Raw genomic sequence first — 17,540 nt, 5'->3', positions numbered from 1 at the left:
TCATCCTCTCGAGGAGTGAATCAAGTCGTTTCCGACTCAAAGGTAATATCTCAGCTTGACTATATCACCAAAGAGCTGCTAGAAATCAAAAAGAAGGTAGATAGATGTGAGGTTTGTAGAGGTGGACATGACACCATAGATTGCCCAACCATCACCCTAGAGCAGGTCGAGTATTTAGCAGGTCAAAATAGGGGTCCAACTAACCCGTTCAACAATAGTAACTCTAATTGGCGTGCTAATAATTATCGCTCCTCAGGTAACCCCCCTGGTTTTCCGTCAGGTCAATACCAAAGTAGGGGGCCAGGTTTTTATTCTAGTGGGGGGTCGGGTCAAACAGGTCAATTTGCTAGTTCAGGTTCAGGGGGGCAGTTTAGAGGTGAGGGTTCACACCAAGAGGTTCAACCTAGGAATGAGGGGTCAGGTGGTAGTTTGTCTAGGATAGAGGACCTTCTTTCCCAATTATTGGTTAGAGATCAGGCTACCCAACGTACCTTAGAGGACCATGCTACGCTTTTAAAAAATAATCATTCAAATTTCTTAGACCTTCAAAGGCAAGTTGGGGATATTGCACGCCAGTTGCAAGAACGACCTCCCGGTCAATTTTCGGGCAATACAAAGCCAAACCCATCTGGTAGTGTGAAGGCAATTTCAACCCGTAGTGGTAGGACCTTAGGAGAGGTAGTGAGACCCGAGACCGTAGAGATAGAAGAGGAAGAGCCCGTAGATGAAGAGATTGAAATGGAGGCTCCCGGTAAAGTGCAACCTAGGTTAATCCCAGCAAGTACCGCACACACCGGGGGTCCTTCGAGTGAGAAGAGTGTAGGAAAGAAACCCGTTCAAGTCGTTCCATCACCCACTGTTAATATTTCCCGTGCTCCGTTTCCTTCCCGCCTTAAAAATCAAACTTATTCCAAAGAGTACGGGAAATTTTTAGAGATCTTTAAGCAGCTTAGGATCAACCTTCCTTTTATAGAAGCTCTTCAATCAATGCCGAAATATGCAAAATTCTTAAAAGACCTTCTAAAACGCAAGGATAGGTTAGGAGAGGTTTCTAACATCCCCCTTAGTGGAGGATGTTCCGCCGTAGTGTTGAACAAGGTTCCGGAAAAATTGACGGATCCGGGCCTTTTTACCATCCCGTGTTTGTTTGGGAGTGATACCGAGTGTAGGGCCCTAGCCGACCTAGGAGCGAGTATAAACCTAATGCCATATTCTTTGTATGAGAGGTTAGGTCTAGGAGAGTTGTCACCTACCCGCATGTCTTTATCACTAGCCGATAGGTCCGTCAAGTATCCACGAGGCATCATAGAAAACCTTCTAGTCAAAGTGGATAAGTTTGTCTTCCCCGTAGACTTTGTCGTTCTTGATATGGAAGCCGACGAAAAGGTTCCCATCATTCTAGGACGCCCATTCTTGTGTACCGCCAAGGCTATCATCGATGTCTTCGAAGGAAAAATCACACTCCAAGTCGGCGAGGAGAGAGTTAGTTTCGAGATAGCACGCTCCATGGAACATCCTAGTGGTTCTGATGATCTTTGTAGTCCTTGTCATTCGGTCTATTTCATAGAGTCTTCCTTATCTTGTGTTGACCATTGCTTTGACTATATTAGTGGAGCCAATTTAGTTAAGAGTAAGTTAGATGAGGTAGTTGATAAGGTAAAGGAGGTTGCAAATGAGAGTGAGGAAGTAGAAGAGAACGAGTGGGTCCCCGAAGTGCTAGAGTTGAGTGAAGTGAAAAGTGCGGTTGAGAGTACACCATTAGAGAAACCCGCCCCATTAGAACTCAAGGTTCTTCCATCCCACTTAGAGTACGCTTTCATAGGTGAGGGTTCTGATTTTCCCGTCATTATTTCGTCTAAGTTAGAGGAGGGAGAGAAGGGTAGGTTGTTGGAGGAATATGAGAGAAGTGAGAAAGAAGTGGTAAGCGGTCCTAGTTTGGAGGAAGCGATAGGACCCAAGTGTGGGGATCCACCCGATAGGAGAGTAGATGATCTTGGAAAAAGGGTGAAGTGTGTAGAATCTAAGAGAGAAGCGTTGAGCAAGGCTCAATGTGGGGATAGTTTTCGAGTTGAAATGTATAAGTTTAAACCGCCCGATGATGGTTTGAGAGGTTGTGACAGGTATGCGGGTGTTCGGATAGATTTGGATAATAATAGGTATGATGGTGCTACAGTCCGTGAGATATGGTATGGAGGTGAGCTGCGTCTACATGATCCTCCGTGAGTGCTAGAAAAGTTGATAGCACACTTGTAGAGTTTGTAGATTTTGAGTCTTTATGTTTACTTGTTTATTGAGTCGTTTATTTTGTACCATGAGTCTAAATTAGTGGTTCTTGAGTCGTTTTTTTTTAGAGTCGGTATTGCTTTGGTTTGTGCTTGTTTTTGGTTATGCAGATTAGAATATGTACCACCCGTACGCAATCTTCATCCGGGTGAGTTTGGAGCTGCTATTCGAATATAAGGCATTTATCAAGCGTACCAGTGTCAGAGTCAAAGCCGATCGCGACCAAAATGCTATACGATCGTGCAGGATGGGACGAGAGATTTGGAGCATACGCGTTGTTATTAATCAGCTAAGTCGTTTCCCGTGTATTTTTGTATTTATTTATTTATTTCGTCTTTCGTTTTAGTAGTTGTTAGTTAGTTTCGAGTCGTATTTTCGTTCTTGCATTAGGGACAATGCAATCTCTAAGTGTGGGGATGGGAATGCATGTAAATAATCGAGTCTTAATTATAAAAATCCAAAAAAATTAAAAAAAAATTGAAAAAGAAAAAATTTGAAAAATCAGAAAATGTCTTTCGAAATAAAAAGAAGTTTGCATTTTTAACGGAAAATGATAGAAAAAACAAATGATTGCTCGGGTGTGAATAATAATAATATGAGATTATAATAAATCGAGCTTGCGTCTAGTTAGGGATATGTGGGTAGGCCCGGGTTCTGGTTCTAAATCCCTTTGAGTTAATATACCTTAATTGTCGGTCTGCTAGTGGGTTCTCGCCTGGGAAATATGGGAAGCTAAAACCGGCAAAAATAGTATAAGGGATGCCGTTATAAGCTAAGATAGTTAGAGTTTTTTTATCATATCTCGCTGAAAAAAGAAAAAAATAGAATAAAAATGAGCTAGAAACTAAATGAAAGTAACACAGGCCTATGTAATCTGTGGTTGGGGATAGCGACTCTACAGCCGGAATGCCTCTGGGATGTGTGAAATCGACTTGCCGAATAAAAGTACCGAAACCTATGTAATCTGTGATTGGGGATAGTGACTCTACAGTCGGAATACCGCTGGGTTAGGGAAAGCATCGTCTAGACTCATGATTTGAAAAAAAAAAAAAAGAAAGAAAGAAAAAGCAAGCTAGAAAAGAAAAAATAAAAAAAAAAATAGAAAAAGAAAAAAAATTAGATTTGATGTCAAACTCTCTTTATCTTGGTATAAAACGGTTAGGAATTGGTCAAATGATCGTTCTTTTAGTCCTATCAGCTTGAGTTGGGAGTAGGTGGACTGTTGATTCTAGTGTGAGACCCTAGGTGGATTGATCACACTTAAATTAAATTCACATGATAAGGGTTTGGGATTGGATTCGGGTTTAGAGTGGATCAATATATCCGCAATCGTAGCTAACGCAAGTTTTGGTTTTAATTAAGTATAACTATGATTTTCGGCCCGAGTGTTTGTTTGTTTATGATTCCGTTGCATAATTCTTTTTCGGGGACGAAAAAAGAGTAAGTGTGGGGATATTTGATGTATTGCAAAATACATACTTTTATCGTGTATAGTTTGTATATTTTATCGTTATTTTTAGTTTAGTTTAGGTTAGAATTGCATGCTATTGATCTTTATTGTTTTTTCCAGGTCGTGATACACAAAAATGCTGGAATTGGAGCAAAACCGAGCTGGAATGTCGAATGTCAAGTCCTGGAATCAATACACAAGGTGTTAGAATAATTTTCAAGGATTTTGGAGAGTTGAACTAGCTTTTGGAAGCAACATTCTGTGAAAAAGTCCCACTCGCGTAGCGCTAGGGTGACACCCTTACCAGTCGCGCTACGCTACTGCCGCAGTTTGACTTTTCGTTGACCTGGGATGCGCTGGTGTAGCGCGAGCAATGAACCCTTACCAGTCGCGCTACGCGACTGGTGTAACTGACGAACCTGATTTGCTGGGTTACTAGGGTTTAATATAAAAGCTTATTTTATCATCATAAAACACAACACACGAACCAAGAACCCTAGGGCGAATTCCAGAGCAGATTTTGAAGGTTTTCGAGGCATTCGAGCTTGCAAGAATCATAGGATCGAAGCACGGAGCGTAGGAAAGAAGATAACTCGGGTCTTACCTCCCGTTTTTCACTATTTTCGCGTTTTGTTACTTTAATCATGAATTCTTGTTTTGAAACTGATTTGTTTTCGTTAGACATGATGTTTCTTGGCTAGATCTTCGTAACTACCTAGACTAGATGATGGTTTAATTATTGTTTGGATCTTTTAAAGGTTTTTATTTGTTAGACTATGGATTGATTTCTGAAAGTAAATTGTTCTAGATTTTCTGATTTGGTGCTTATGCATACTTGACAATTGTTTTATAACTACTTGTTACTTCATATGATCCTTGGTGACGGTCTTTATCACGTAATAGGGTTATATTAGGGTTCTTGATTTAGGTGAGTGTCTATATCACGTTATAGATCATTAATCCTTTAGGGCGAAAACGCGTAAGTAACCTTAGAAGTAATATTTGGTAATTTAACAAAATCAAGTGTTCTGCTTAACTTGTCGCTGAGAGGCTCGAGTTAGTTATTAGGTCGCAGTGTAATATATATCTAAGATAGGTTTTGAGAGAAGTCGATCTTATTTCCCTAATTGCATTTGTGTCTAGTAAACCAAGTCAGAACCTAGAATTGCCTTAGATTATCGCGCTGAGAGGTAGATAGTCATATTAGGGCACTTTTAGAATCGTTAGAGGACTGAGAGGAAATCTAACAGTCGGTAATCATAACAGCCTTGTAGGGTTTCCTAGGTTTCTTCCTGAGAAGGGTCGGGAAGTCTTAGAATTGAAATACCTTAAGGTTTAGTATTTAACGATCCCGGCTCCATACAACAAATAAACCGTTAGAAGTCCATTCATTGTCAAACCGGATTCATGTCTAGGTAGTCTTTAATCTCATCTGAATTAAAACCTTAGTTTTTCGTGCGTGTTTTAGTTAATTTCAATTTAATCATAATTTTAGGATTTTAGTAAAACCCCCCCAAACACAATATTTGTTAGTCGTGTCAGTATTTAGTCTTAATTGAGTCGTTAACGTAATTCATAGAGTCCTTGTGGGTTCGACATCCGGACTTACTTTTCTGTGCTAGAGTCGACCGGTACACTTGCCGGTGAGTAGTTTAGTCAGGTTTAGGAGTCTAGATTTTTATTACTTGAGTCTTAATTTAGGGTAATTTTAGTTTAATTAGTTGAACTACTTTTTCCACATCAGCCCTCTAAACACTTTCTTTTTTGAATCAATAGACTGATTTACATTAGACACAAAGGACACATTCTGACCTTTTGACCCACCACTAGCATTTCTATGTGACTTTTCTCTAGACACAATAGAAAAATCAAATTTGACAGAAGAAAATGGTTCTCTTGTTAACAAGTTAGTTCTTACTGGTTGATAAACATCATCTAAGCCCTTAAGAAAATGAATCAACTTAATCAAAGTAGTAAAATCATGATAATCCTTAGCAGCTTCACAAGAGCATGGAGGCAGTTAAAGCATAGCATCAAACTGCTTCCACATAGTATTTAGTTTATGATAATATTCTAAAACAAAACTACAATTTTGAGAAATACAGTTAATTTTCTTATACAAATCATAAACAACAGAACCATCCACTTTGTCATATGTTTCTTTTAGATCAGACCAAACTTCAGAAGCAAGTTTGAAAAAACTGACCTAGGTATAACTCTTCAGACACAGAATTTAACAACCAAGTTAACACAACTGAGTTACACATATCCCACTAACTACTTAACACAGGATCATCAGAAAATTTTTCATATTTACCATCTATAAATCCAAATTTATTCTTTGCTTCTAAAGCAAGTTTCATAGCACTTGACCACACCTTATAATTTTCCGTTCCTTTAACTTTAATACTAACAATAGTAAGACTGCTTGAATCACTAGGGTGTAAATACAGAGGATCCCCAATATCAACCTTACTAATCAAGGTTTGTGAGGTACTACCCCACCATCTCCCATGATAACAACCAAAGAAATACACAGCTACAACAAAAATAGCAAGAAAAAACAACACAAGAATACACAGCTACAACACAACATGAATACCAAGAAATAACAACACAAGAGCAAATCTGTGTCAGGGGCCAGATTCCAGGTTCATCACTCTGTAGGTGCATAGATAAGTCTTAACATATATGCTAAAACAACTAGAACAACCAAGACCACCAAACAACAACAAAATAACACATAGACTCGATCAAGACCGATCCGACTAGCCCGACAACAGAAGAACTAGACACAATCAACAGTAACAAACCAAAGAGAGGGATAAGAACAATCTCACAAGAGCGTTTAACTCCAAGCTAATCAGACCAGTTAGTTTGCCCTATATCGTTCTAGGGATATAGAGACCAACACAGATCTGATCTATGAAGAATCGCCAAGAATCACAAACCCTAATTTAGCGTTTTCTTTCCAAGATGAACACATAACAACTTCCAATTAGCATATCAAAGAAGATCTATTCAATCCAAGCACGGTTTCCGAGAAAAGAAACCCTAACAAACACAATAAACACACTAATCAAATAATAACTACAAGCGGAAACAAGATCAAGAGCCTTTTTGGCTCTGATACCATGTAGAAATTTATGAATCAACAACAATTACCAGAAATAGCGACAAAACAGTGACAAAATCTTATTAACCCAAACAAAAGAAATTACCCCCCAGAAACCCTAGATCTTACAAACTGTAAGATCACAAATGATACAAAGTACAAAGACCAACTGATCATCAACAAATGATCATCAATACACCAATACATAGATCTCTCTAGAATACAGACGAGAGATCATAACTTCAACAAACCCTAACTAACAATTAAGAGAGAGAGTATATGAAAAATAAGAGTGTGTAAATGAATGAATGCTCAGACAAAAGAGCTTATATATGAGCTCCAATATAATTTACATCCAAGCCCTCCAATAATAAGCCAAGAGGCCAAGTTGATCGTAGTCCTAATAATATTCCACATGAGCCCCTCGGTATATTAATCCTGTACAAACTAGCCCAAAACAATGAGAACATGTCATGTAACACATAAAAGGTTGTAGGACCATATGAATGATAACATAGACTTATATTATATTTTTAACACCGTAGACTATTTATTACTATTTACTAGTACAATGTAAATATTAATGGACTTTTATCCAAAACCCATTGCTAGTTTTTGACACAAATTAGTAAGAAAACACTTAACAAATTGATTTTTGCAAAGTTGCATCAGAAATCATTTACTAATTTAATTGGTATTGAGGGCCGGTAAAACCCGATGTAGGACGGTCAAATAGGGACCAGATCTAAATGGCATGAGCATTTTATTATGATCTAGTCTTCGTTCTCTGTTTATTGATTTTTTTTTTTAATTTCGTCTTGTCTAAAACTATATTAATTCGGTTGAACAAACCACATACCCCACCCTCTCCCCCACGTCTTTCTAGAAAATAAATTTTGAGTCTGTCGTAATAGTCATCAGATGCTGACACTTCTTAGTTCGTTATAATCGCCCAGACGTACAAAAGAATTTAGGTATGGGAGTTGCATAAAAGTATAAATTTACGTTTTCTTTAACTTGCATGTATATGATGTATGGGGGAATATGTAAATAAATCATTGAAACTTATACTGATTTAGGTATTCAATGCCAATTTGGTTGCTCACTCACATTACTAAATTAATACTAGCAACTTTATTATATAATTATCTTAATTTTTAATTTTATCTTTATACTTTAAATAATATACGCTTTTAACCAACTTAGTTTACATTTAAGTATCGTAAGCTATTGCGATCGCTGGTATCGTACTCGCTTGACAAACCGAACCAATATCGATAGGTACCGGTTTCGGAATTACCAGGATCAATACCGTTATTCATTTTTATGGTTTTTAATTGATGTAAAACATGTGGGGGTATCATTTTGAGTATATTACGACTTTATTTTTTTGGTTTTCTTTTGTCGATTGGAGATATATTTCATCGAAAAAGTCGTGACTTAATCTTTAGAAATGTAAATCCGAAATACTTATACAAAAAATGCGGGAGATATACAAAAGATGCAGGGTAATTTGTTTGCTTGGCTAGTTAAGCATGCGCTAATTCATAGATCTTTGGGCGTTGATTACCAAGGAATAGAGACTTTACAAATCAAACCGGGGGATTGACATTTCCTTGTTGTCAATTTATATGTGTATAGTTACAATTGTCTCCGCTCCCAGTGTGCCTATGATGTTGCACCAGACGGACTATTAGCTAGTGTTACTAGAATCGAGTATGATGTGGATTTTTTTTGAATGGCAAGGAACAACGTGCCAACCACCGCGACACTGGGCGCTGTGCCCAAGATCGCCGCCAGCCCCTTGGCTCTCCTAGATGCGCGGAAACCCGACCTCCACTCGCCCGAATGCATGACAGTGGAATAATCGGTAAAACCTCGCTTCCCATTCATGACGAACCGGCGCCACCCGTATTCGCCCTTTATCTGGATGCCGTAGAAAATATTGGGAAGAGTGAGAATCGAATCTGGGTCCCAAGAAACACCAAATCTTTCCCCAACCACTCCAACACTAGGCTGGGTAAAAGTTCACATATGACTTTCGTTCGGAAATTACTTCACATATTTTACTTAAAAAAAGGCCATTGAAGTCATAAAAAAAGGGGACTTTGGTTTTGATCGCAGACATATACATACGCACAGAACAAGAAAAAAGAACGGTTACTTTGTGCTATTTCATCAATATTCACATACTCATCAAATTCAATTCCTACCAGAGTGTTCTCTGTCTAATTTGATAAATCATTGCATTGCATGTAATCCACAAACAACCCGTAAATAGGTTTATCTTATAATTCTCGTATGATTCAAAGATTAATCCAGGTTTCATCGCAAAACTTGCGATTTCAATTCGGGTTCGAGATTTGTAATTCTCTTCGAATTCACTGTTCTAGATTTGATATACAACAGATTTATATATAATTTTTGAAAATAATTCGGTGGTTGATGAAAAAAATTAAGAGGAAATCATTGGGAATGGATGAAGATGATGAGAATTCGCTTACAAATTTCAGAATTTCCGACCCATTAAAGAACGCATTGAAGACAAAGGGGATCGAATCCTTGTTTCCTATTCAAGCTCGCACCTTTGAATCAATCTACAATGGCCTTGATTTGATCGGCAAGGCCAAAACTGGTCAGGTAAACTTTGCATGTTATACACGTGACATCTTCATGCTGTTTTAATAATTAAACCTGTAAGGCTGTAACTCTTGTATGAGTATCCCGTGTGTTTATTATCTATAATAATAATAATACTTGTTATCATTTACTTGAGTTTGTTTGTTAGTGATTATTCTGTATCTAGTTTGAAATTTGGATAGTTATTAACGTAAGGCTATGTGTTACCGTTTCACAGTTTTTCCATGTTGTATAATAAAGTTTCTGCCACATCAGTGCTATATAGTCATGTCACTTTTTTTCACCTTTAGCGTGTAATGGTTTTGATAAGTTTTGACTAAATTTACAAAAAAGGAAAGAAATTGTTTTATTGGTTGAAAACGAGGGGCCCACATCCTTTTCTTCCCTTCACGCCGTTACCCTAATGCTGGGTTTAGTGGCGGAGCTTGACCAAAAGTTTCGGGGGCGGAAAGTGATGGGACCCAATTTATATATAAATATTTAGGCAAAATAATTGGGGGGCGATCCTTTATAATTTTAAAATTTTGGACGAAAAATCGGAAATTTTATACTTCTAACCGAAACATTGGAGGGGGGGGGGGTATCAACTAAGCTACGTCCCTATGGGTTTAACCCCCCATTGGGCGGTGTTACATGCCCCCTAACGCCGGAAAGTTGCCACCTCACGGGGGACGTGAGGTGGTAACGCATAGCCTAAGTCTTTTCATTAGTTAGTTAGTTTTCAGTTATTCGAAAATATTATTCATCAATACAGTTTTTCAGTTGTTTAGAAATTTTTTCACCAGGGTAAGACATTGGCCTTCATTTTGCCCATACTGGAGTCCATTACAAGTGGACCAGAGAAGGCATCACGGAGGACCGGATATGGTAGACCACCCATAATTCTTGTGCTTCTACCTACTAGGGAATTAGCTAAGCAGGTTTTATTATGCTAATCTTAATGTATTCATTCATTCATTCCCCATAATACCAACTTTTACAAGGCTTTTACACAACTTGTCTTGTTTTTGTTATAGGTATTCACCGACTTTAAATACTATGGTGACGCGGTAGGTCTAACATCATGTTGTTTGTATGGTGGAGGAGGAGCATCTATTTCTCCTCAAACCGTGGAATTGAAAAGAGGGGTGGATATAGTTGTAGGCGCAGTTGGCCGAGTTAAGGTAACATAGATTTTCTTATATATATGTGTGTGTAGTTGTGAGTTCTGTTTCACCAGTTTGGTCAAATAGGTTTAAAGTTCAAGTCCTTTTATGGTAAGCAGTGTATCAGTTTGTTGACCTTTCCAAATATATTTTTGAAGTTAACGGATCGTGTGGTGTGATAATTATCTAGGACCACATCGAGAGGGGAAATCTTGATTTCAGTTCATTGAAATTCCGTATCCTTGATGAAGCTGATGAAATGTTGAGGCAAGGTTTTGTTGAAGATGTTGAGTATATTTTAGGTAACTTCACCATATTACTTCACAGATTCGGCTATTTTTTATATTTCCTTTATAATTTATGATCAATCATTAGGGCTGTTCATGAGCCGAGCCGAGCCGAGCCGAGCCGAGCTAGGGCAAGCTCAGGCTTAGCTCGAATATAAACCGAGCTGGCTCGGCTCGGCTCGGATTTGAAACCGAGCTGAAAATCTAAGCTCGGGCTCGGCTCGGCTTGGTTTGGCTCGATTTTAAAAATAAAAATTAATACATAGCTTTCAAAATTCAGTATTCTAAAATATTATTCAATAATTCAAAAGAACATGTTCAAAATAAGTTCAACCTAATACATTACAAGCCAAAATCACGTTCAACAACGCAAAATAAGTTTTATATTTCAAGTAAATACAATATTTGTTCATTAGCATGACAATCAACCTTTAAATGTCATAGATATCAAACTACAAGCCTAAATATATGTAAATAATAATCACTTTTTTGTAATATATTAGATGTATATAAAAATAAAATATATTATAAGTAAAATAATTCGAGCTAAGCCGAGCCGAGCTACCAAGCGAGCCAAACCGAGCCAATTTGGCTCGTCACGAGCTGAGCCGAGCTAGGCTCACTTTCTAACCGAGCCGAGCCAGCTCGGCTCACTTTCAAACCGAGCCATATCGAGCGAGCTTTTTCCGAGCTAAATCCGAGCGAGCTCCGAGCCGCGAGCTTTTTGGACAGCCCTATCAATCATCGATTTTTGATAGTAGGGTTGCTAGATCGTCACATTGTTCATTAATGTAGTTTCTCTGAACGATAACTAAAAAAGTACTTTAAAGTTAAAACTCATGTTTCTTGTGGTTTTGAACTTTTAAGGCAAGGTGAATGACGCAAGCAAAGTTCAAACCGTTCTGTTCAGTGCAACGCTACCAGCTTGGGTAAACCACGTATGACTCTCGTATTCTTGTCTAGATCCAATAGTTGAGTTTGTGATGTTTCTTTGTTAGTCTGCTCACTTGGGTCATATATGCATATTACCTCTATGATAAGCATCATAAAAAAATGTTCTTATTCTTCACTCAGATTGCTTCACAATTTTTAAAAGTGAACAAGAAGACCGTCGATCTTGTTGGTGTGGAGGTGATGAAGGCCAGCGAAAACGTGAGGCATATCATCATGCCTTGTTCTAGTTCAGCCAGATATCAAGTCATTCCCGATATTATTCGCCATCATAGCAGGTTACCTATTTACAATAATCTTTATTTATTAACCGTTTTAGATGCTTCTGAAAATAGACCATGGTCTTATAAGTTGCACGCGTCTGTTTTTAGTGGAGGCCGGACCATTATATTCACGGAGACAAAAGATTATTGTTCTGAACTCGCTGGTGTGTTGCCCGGCGCACGCCCTTTGCATGGAGACATACAACAGTCTCAACGTGAGGTACGCATTGTCAAAATCTTATAAGTATGAAAAATCTTTTGATCGTGATAATTAGTTTCGGTGATCATTTTGACAGGCGACACTTGCAGGGTTCCGATCAGGGAAGTTCATGACGCTAGTGGCCACGAATGTGGCGGCTCGCGGGCTGGACATACATGATGTTCAATTGATCATCCAGGTTTTAACTTTTAATATAACCGACAACCAACTTTTGAATTCGTGAATGCGAATCTTCTTTTGTTCAATGACATTTCGTTTTAATCTTGTAGTGTGAACCGCCGCGGGATGTTGATGACTATATTCATCGATCTGGGAGGACAGGAAGAGCAGGTAGTTCTAAGATAATACGAGTTGATTTGAGTTATTATTAATTTCAAACGGGTCAGATAAAAATATTTAGCTAAAAAGAGAACATGTAGAGGGGACTGAAAACCGCCCTTAGTGCATCGTCAATCCACACAACATCCTAAATCATTAATTCATTATTATTGTGATAAAAAATCATTTTTAATCATATCTAATGCATTATTATTATGTAGTAAAATTTTCATAAAATGCAAGTATTGACCTGTTCAGGAAACTCTGGTGTTGCCATTACACTTTATGAGCCGAGAAAGGCTAATATTTCCAAGTTAGAGAGAGAAGCTGGTGTGGTATTCGAACACGTGTCAGCTCCTCAGCCATCAGATATTGCCAAAGCTGCGGGTGTGGATGCTGCAGAAGCCATACTTCAAGTTTCCGATAGGTATCATAGATTTTTGTAATTCATTAATGTTTAATATCTTAACATATTTATATAACTATGTAATGTAATGCAGTGTGATCCCTGTTTTCAAGTCGGCTGCTGAAGATCTTTTGAATAATTCTGATCTCTCGCCAGTTGAACTGCTTGCAAAGGCACTTGCCAAGAGCATTGTGAGTCTGTTTTTTTTTTTTTTTTTCTATTTTTATGGTTCTATTTTCTGATTTTTGTTTGTTGTGTGCTTCTTTCTTGCAGGGTTACACCGAGATTAAGCAGAGATCATTGCTAACGTCGATGGAGAACTATGTGACAGTTCTTCTAGAGGCTGGGAGGCCTATTTATACACCTTCGTGAGCATTTCGTTTCCGTCTTTATCAACACCTGTCTTGGGTACATTCTAGAAGCGGTGAAATTAGCAGTCGGGCGGGTTGGGAAATATGGGTCAGAAAAAACAAGTAATTTTGGTATGGGAAATGATTTTTGGCCAACAACTAATTTATATAAATAATCATTTAATATTTTGAACAAAATGAACTTATAGGTTTTACACATGAAAATTTAGTACTCTTAGGGTCATTTTCAGCTTGTTTTAGTCATTAGTAAATCGGTCAAATTTCTCATATGTGACTGACTAAAACTTAGTTATCTGAAATTTCATTTATGATTAATGAATAAAATGGTTTTATAGGTTTTTTTACACATCAAAATCTACTACCCTCTGGGTCACTTTCGGCCCGTTTAAGCCATTTCCCTTTGAGCTAACTCTAGTGGTTTTAGCTTTTGACCCGTTAGAGAGAAAATACATCCCGTTAAAAGTAAATGGGTCAAAATTCTGATTTCCAGATTCGCATACGGTGTCTTGAGGAGGTTTTTACCCGAGGAGAAGGTTGAGTCTGTTAGAGGACTTGCATTGACTGCTGATAAGAGGTGTGCTGTCTTTGATGTTGCTATTGATGATTTGGACACCTTTCTTGCAGGTATCATATGTCATGTTCTCTTTTATGGTTTAGTACAGTTGGCAATTTTCACCAATTTTTGTAAGTTGGTTTGAGTTATATTACTATGTTATCTCTAAAGCCATGTTAAAAAAAACTATTAAAAGCGAAAACGGGTCAAGCAGCATTAAATACGTATGCAAATGCATTAAAACATCTTTAGTCATTTTACTTAGTAAGAAAAATAATACGCATGTAAACGAACCAAACGTTTAGTGTACTGTTTGGCTATAGGTTTGTTTATGTTCATTTATTTAGTAAACGGTTTTTTTTTTTTTTTTTTTTTTTTTTTTTTTTTTTTTTTTATAAATTAAATTAAACGAATGGACATGAACACATGTCCCATTCATTCAATTACATTCGTGAACATTCATTTATGTTTGTTCTTTTACGTTCATATATGTTCGTTTAAAGAAGCTGAGTCCAACCCATTTTGTTACTTTTAAAATGTTATTAGTGGTATTTAGACTTTAAATTGGACATATGTCTTTACTTTTAGTTGCTGTCATTTTGTGTTACTTAATATTTTTTTTGAGTTCATCTATGTTTGTATAGAATATTAACGAACGCACGTAAACAAATATGGACATGTCCATTCTATTAACGAACGAACAAGAATTTGTTAAGTTTTGTGTTCATTCATTGGTTCGGTTTAAGCTAAACAAACGAACACGAACAAACTTCTGTTCATGTACATGACCGATTACAAGCCTAAAAATACATTAGGATGAAAATACATTAGGATGATATAGTTTTCGTAGTAATACGCTTTATTCATTTATAAAACTAAAAAAAAAAAAAGTGGAATAAATTTGTTTATGGGCTTCCAACTTTTGGTGTTGAATATGCATGCAGGGCAGGAGAATGTTGGTGGTGTAAGATTGGTGGTATTGAAAGAATTACCACCTTTGCAAGAAAGAGAGCAGTCAAGGGGAAGATACGGAGACGGATGTGGTGGTTTTGGTAACAGGAGAGGTGGTGGCAGCGGTGGTGGCAGAGGTGGCGGGTTCTCTCAAGGAGGACGGGTTAGTTTCTCTGATCGCCGAAATGACAGATTTCCCAAAGGTTCCGGCGGAGGAGGTAGAGGCCGAGGAGCCTATAAAAAATGGTAGGGCCGGATGGGTAGCCAGCAGAGTGGGTTTTCTCTTTCGGTTGCCAAGAAGGCAAATCAATTTTGAGATAAAAGTAGGAACATTTTGATAGAAAAAATTTCGGCCATAAGGGTATTATTTCCTTTAACCACATTGTGAGTGACAAATATAATTCTTTTTTTTACAATGAATAAATGATTAGTAAACCGGCGAGAACCGTATAATTCATTTTTCGCTTTAATGATAAAATCCAAAATTACGTATCCGTTTACCCTCTCTCCAACTTTATTGTATCTAAAAATCATTACATTATGTTTAGAGTAAACTTCCGTTTTGCTCCCTGTGGTTTGGTCACGGCTTTGCCCCAAACCTTTAAAAATAGTCATTTTCCTCCAATAGTTTGCTATGGTTTTTCCATTTTGCTCTCTGCGGGGAGCAAAATGGAAAAATAGACAATTTGGATGGAGTTAGAGGCGGGGAGCAAAATGGAAAAACCATAGCAAACTATTGGAGGAAAATAACTATTTTTAAAGGTTTGGGGTAAAACCGTTAAAATGACCAAGCCACAGGGAGCAAAACAGAAGTTTACTCTTATGTTTATCTATTTACATTTGGTCTATATTGCATGCGATCACATACATGCATAAAGGATGCACTAAAAAGTGAGCTTGCCAGTAGCGTAAGAAAGATTGTGATGATAACATGTGATACTCTTTATAAGTAGGAATGTAAGACATTTTGGTATTAAAACATTTTGATCCTTATAAGTAGGAGTGTGAAGATGACACGTGACACCTTTTTGTTTTCTAAAAAATACAACAAAAAAATTTAGTACAGAAAAATATAGCAAAAAAAACTCAAGTACAAAAAAAACCAGCACAAAAAATTTAACAAAAAAAATTAGCACAAAAATGTAGTACAAAAATCCAACAAAAAAACAACGTAGAAATACAACACATTTTTTTTGGTTTTCATATTTTATATAGCAATAGGGTACTTAATTAAAAATGAAAAGACGCTCGGAGTGAAATGCATGTGAAGAGAGAGTTAATAAATAGGATTTTTCAAAGATATCTTTACACTCCTCTTTTTTTCTTAAAATTTCATTTTAACCATTGATTTAAAAAATAAAAGGTTAAATTTCTTCTTGTTGTATTTAGACAAAATAAACTTTTTATTTGATCCAACCCTATGTACACATATAATTTCTTTCATACTTTAATCATGTATTTAGTACACGTCTTTTTGTATAATTGCATTTAACTCTCTCTTAAAATTCAGATTAAAAATAGATTCTTTTGACCATCCGTAGTGGCTACTAAAAGGGGCGTTTTTTGTTCTCAATCACGCCCAATCTCGCCGACCAGCCACTACGCATGGGCGTGTTTGGCCTTTTTTTTGTTATGGCGCGTTATAAATCACGCTAGTGGAGGAATTTCTTGGTTTGAAGAGTGGGTAATACGGGTCACGTGACAATAACGTCAACAGAGAAGAATTTCCCCTTTAAGCCTCAAAAAGCGTGGGGTGAGAGGGGGCGTGGAGCGACACGTGACATTCGCATTTTTATTTAATATATGTTTAAAAAATAAAACAAAGTTATTTAATTAATAAAAAAACATTAATAAAACAAATCTTTTTTCACCTTATACATCGCCACCATGTCACCACCTTATCCCTTCCAAGCGGTGCAAGAATCCCACGCCACTTTAGCCACGCTGCCTTAACGCCTTAGGAAGGGGTGGTGTGCTGGCATTGGGGAAGCCTCACGGCACCCCTTCCACACCAACACCGTTCGATTTTAGACTACTCAGTATGGAGGGACTTGAAGAAGGGGCATAAATCGACACGCGACAGCCACACCAGTAGAGAGAATCTTCCTTCAAGCCTCAAAAAGCGCGGGGTGGGAGGGGACGTGGGAGGGGGGCCTAGATCGTAGAGCGACACGTGACAATCACTTTTCTATTTAATTTATGTTAAAAAACAAACCAACAAATCAGGGCGCACCACATCATCACCATCCAAGCCCCATGCCCCTTGAACAATTCCACGCCACCCCGTCCAAGCTATGCCCACACCACTGTGCGGGGCGATGTGCCAGCGTTGGGAAAGCCCCATGCCACCCCCTCTCACGCTCACACCGTGCAACCTTAATAAAATACATTTGACCATATCAACCAACAAGAAAGTTTAACGAGTTTTGTGAAAGTACGTTGATCATGCATGAAAGGAGTGTTGGAAGTATTCTCCATAAGGAAGATTCTCCATAAAGTTGACCAGAGTCAAAATTTGGAAAGTGTTGAATTTTGATCAAGATATGGTTTGTAAATAAACATCCGTGTTTGTTTTGGAAAATATATT

General features: G+C 37.6%; 1 protein-coding gene across 1 annotated transcript; it reads left to right on the top strand.

The window, feature by feature from the left end:
- Positions 1-9,060: 9,060 nt before the first annotated feature.
- On the top strand, positions 9,061-15,448 carry LOC110872167 (DEAD-box ATP-dependent RNA helicase 7). Its single transcript, XM_022120957.2, has 14 exons — positions 9,061-9,488; positions 10,274-10,408; positions 10,505-10,651; positions 10,824-10,935; positions 11,788-11,858; positions 11,995-12,149; positions 12,243-12,354; positions 12,431-12,532; positions 12,624-12,684; positions 12,931-13,099; positions 13,173-13,269; positions 13,352-13,446; positions 13,940-14,073; positions 14,947-15,448. The coding sequence occupies exons 1-14, from the start codon at positions 9,294-9,296 to the stop codon at positions 15,201-15,203; spliced, it is 1,842 nt and encodes a 613-aa protein (XP_021976649.1). The 5' UTR covers positions 9,061-9,293; the 3' UTR covers positions 15,204-15,448.
- Positions 15,449-17,540: the final 2,092 nt, after the last annotated feature.

Source organism: Helianthus annuus, chromosome 13 (genome assembly GCF_002127325.2).
Source record: "Helianthus annuus cultivar XRQ/B chromosome 13, HanXRQr2.0-SUNRISE, whole genome shotgun sequence".
In the NCBI taxonomy this organism is placed as follows: domain Eukaryota; kingdom Viridiplantae; phylum Streptophyta; class Magnoliopsida; order Asterales; family Asteraceae; genus Helianthus; species Helianthus annuus.
Note: the sequence above shows the minus strand (reverse complement) of the source record. Positions and strands in the feature narration are given on the sequence as shown.

What these genes read in the sequence shown, in the direction of transcription:
- LOC110872167 (XM_022120957.2), top strand. Translation starts at nt 9,294, where the DNA reads ATGAAAAAAATTAAGAGGAAATCATTGGGAATGGATGAAGATGATGAG. An exon ending in TACCAGCTTGGGTAAACCAC is followed by an intron (nt 11,859 to 11,994) that starts GTATGACTCTCG and finishes TTCTTCACTCAG; the next exon opens with ATTGCTTCACAATTTTTAAA. An exon ending in ATGTTCAATTGATCATCCAG is followed by an intron (nt 12,533 to 12,623) that starts GTTTTAACTTTT and finishes TTAATCTTGTAG; the next exon opens with TGTGAACCGCCGCGGGATGT.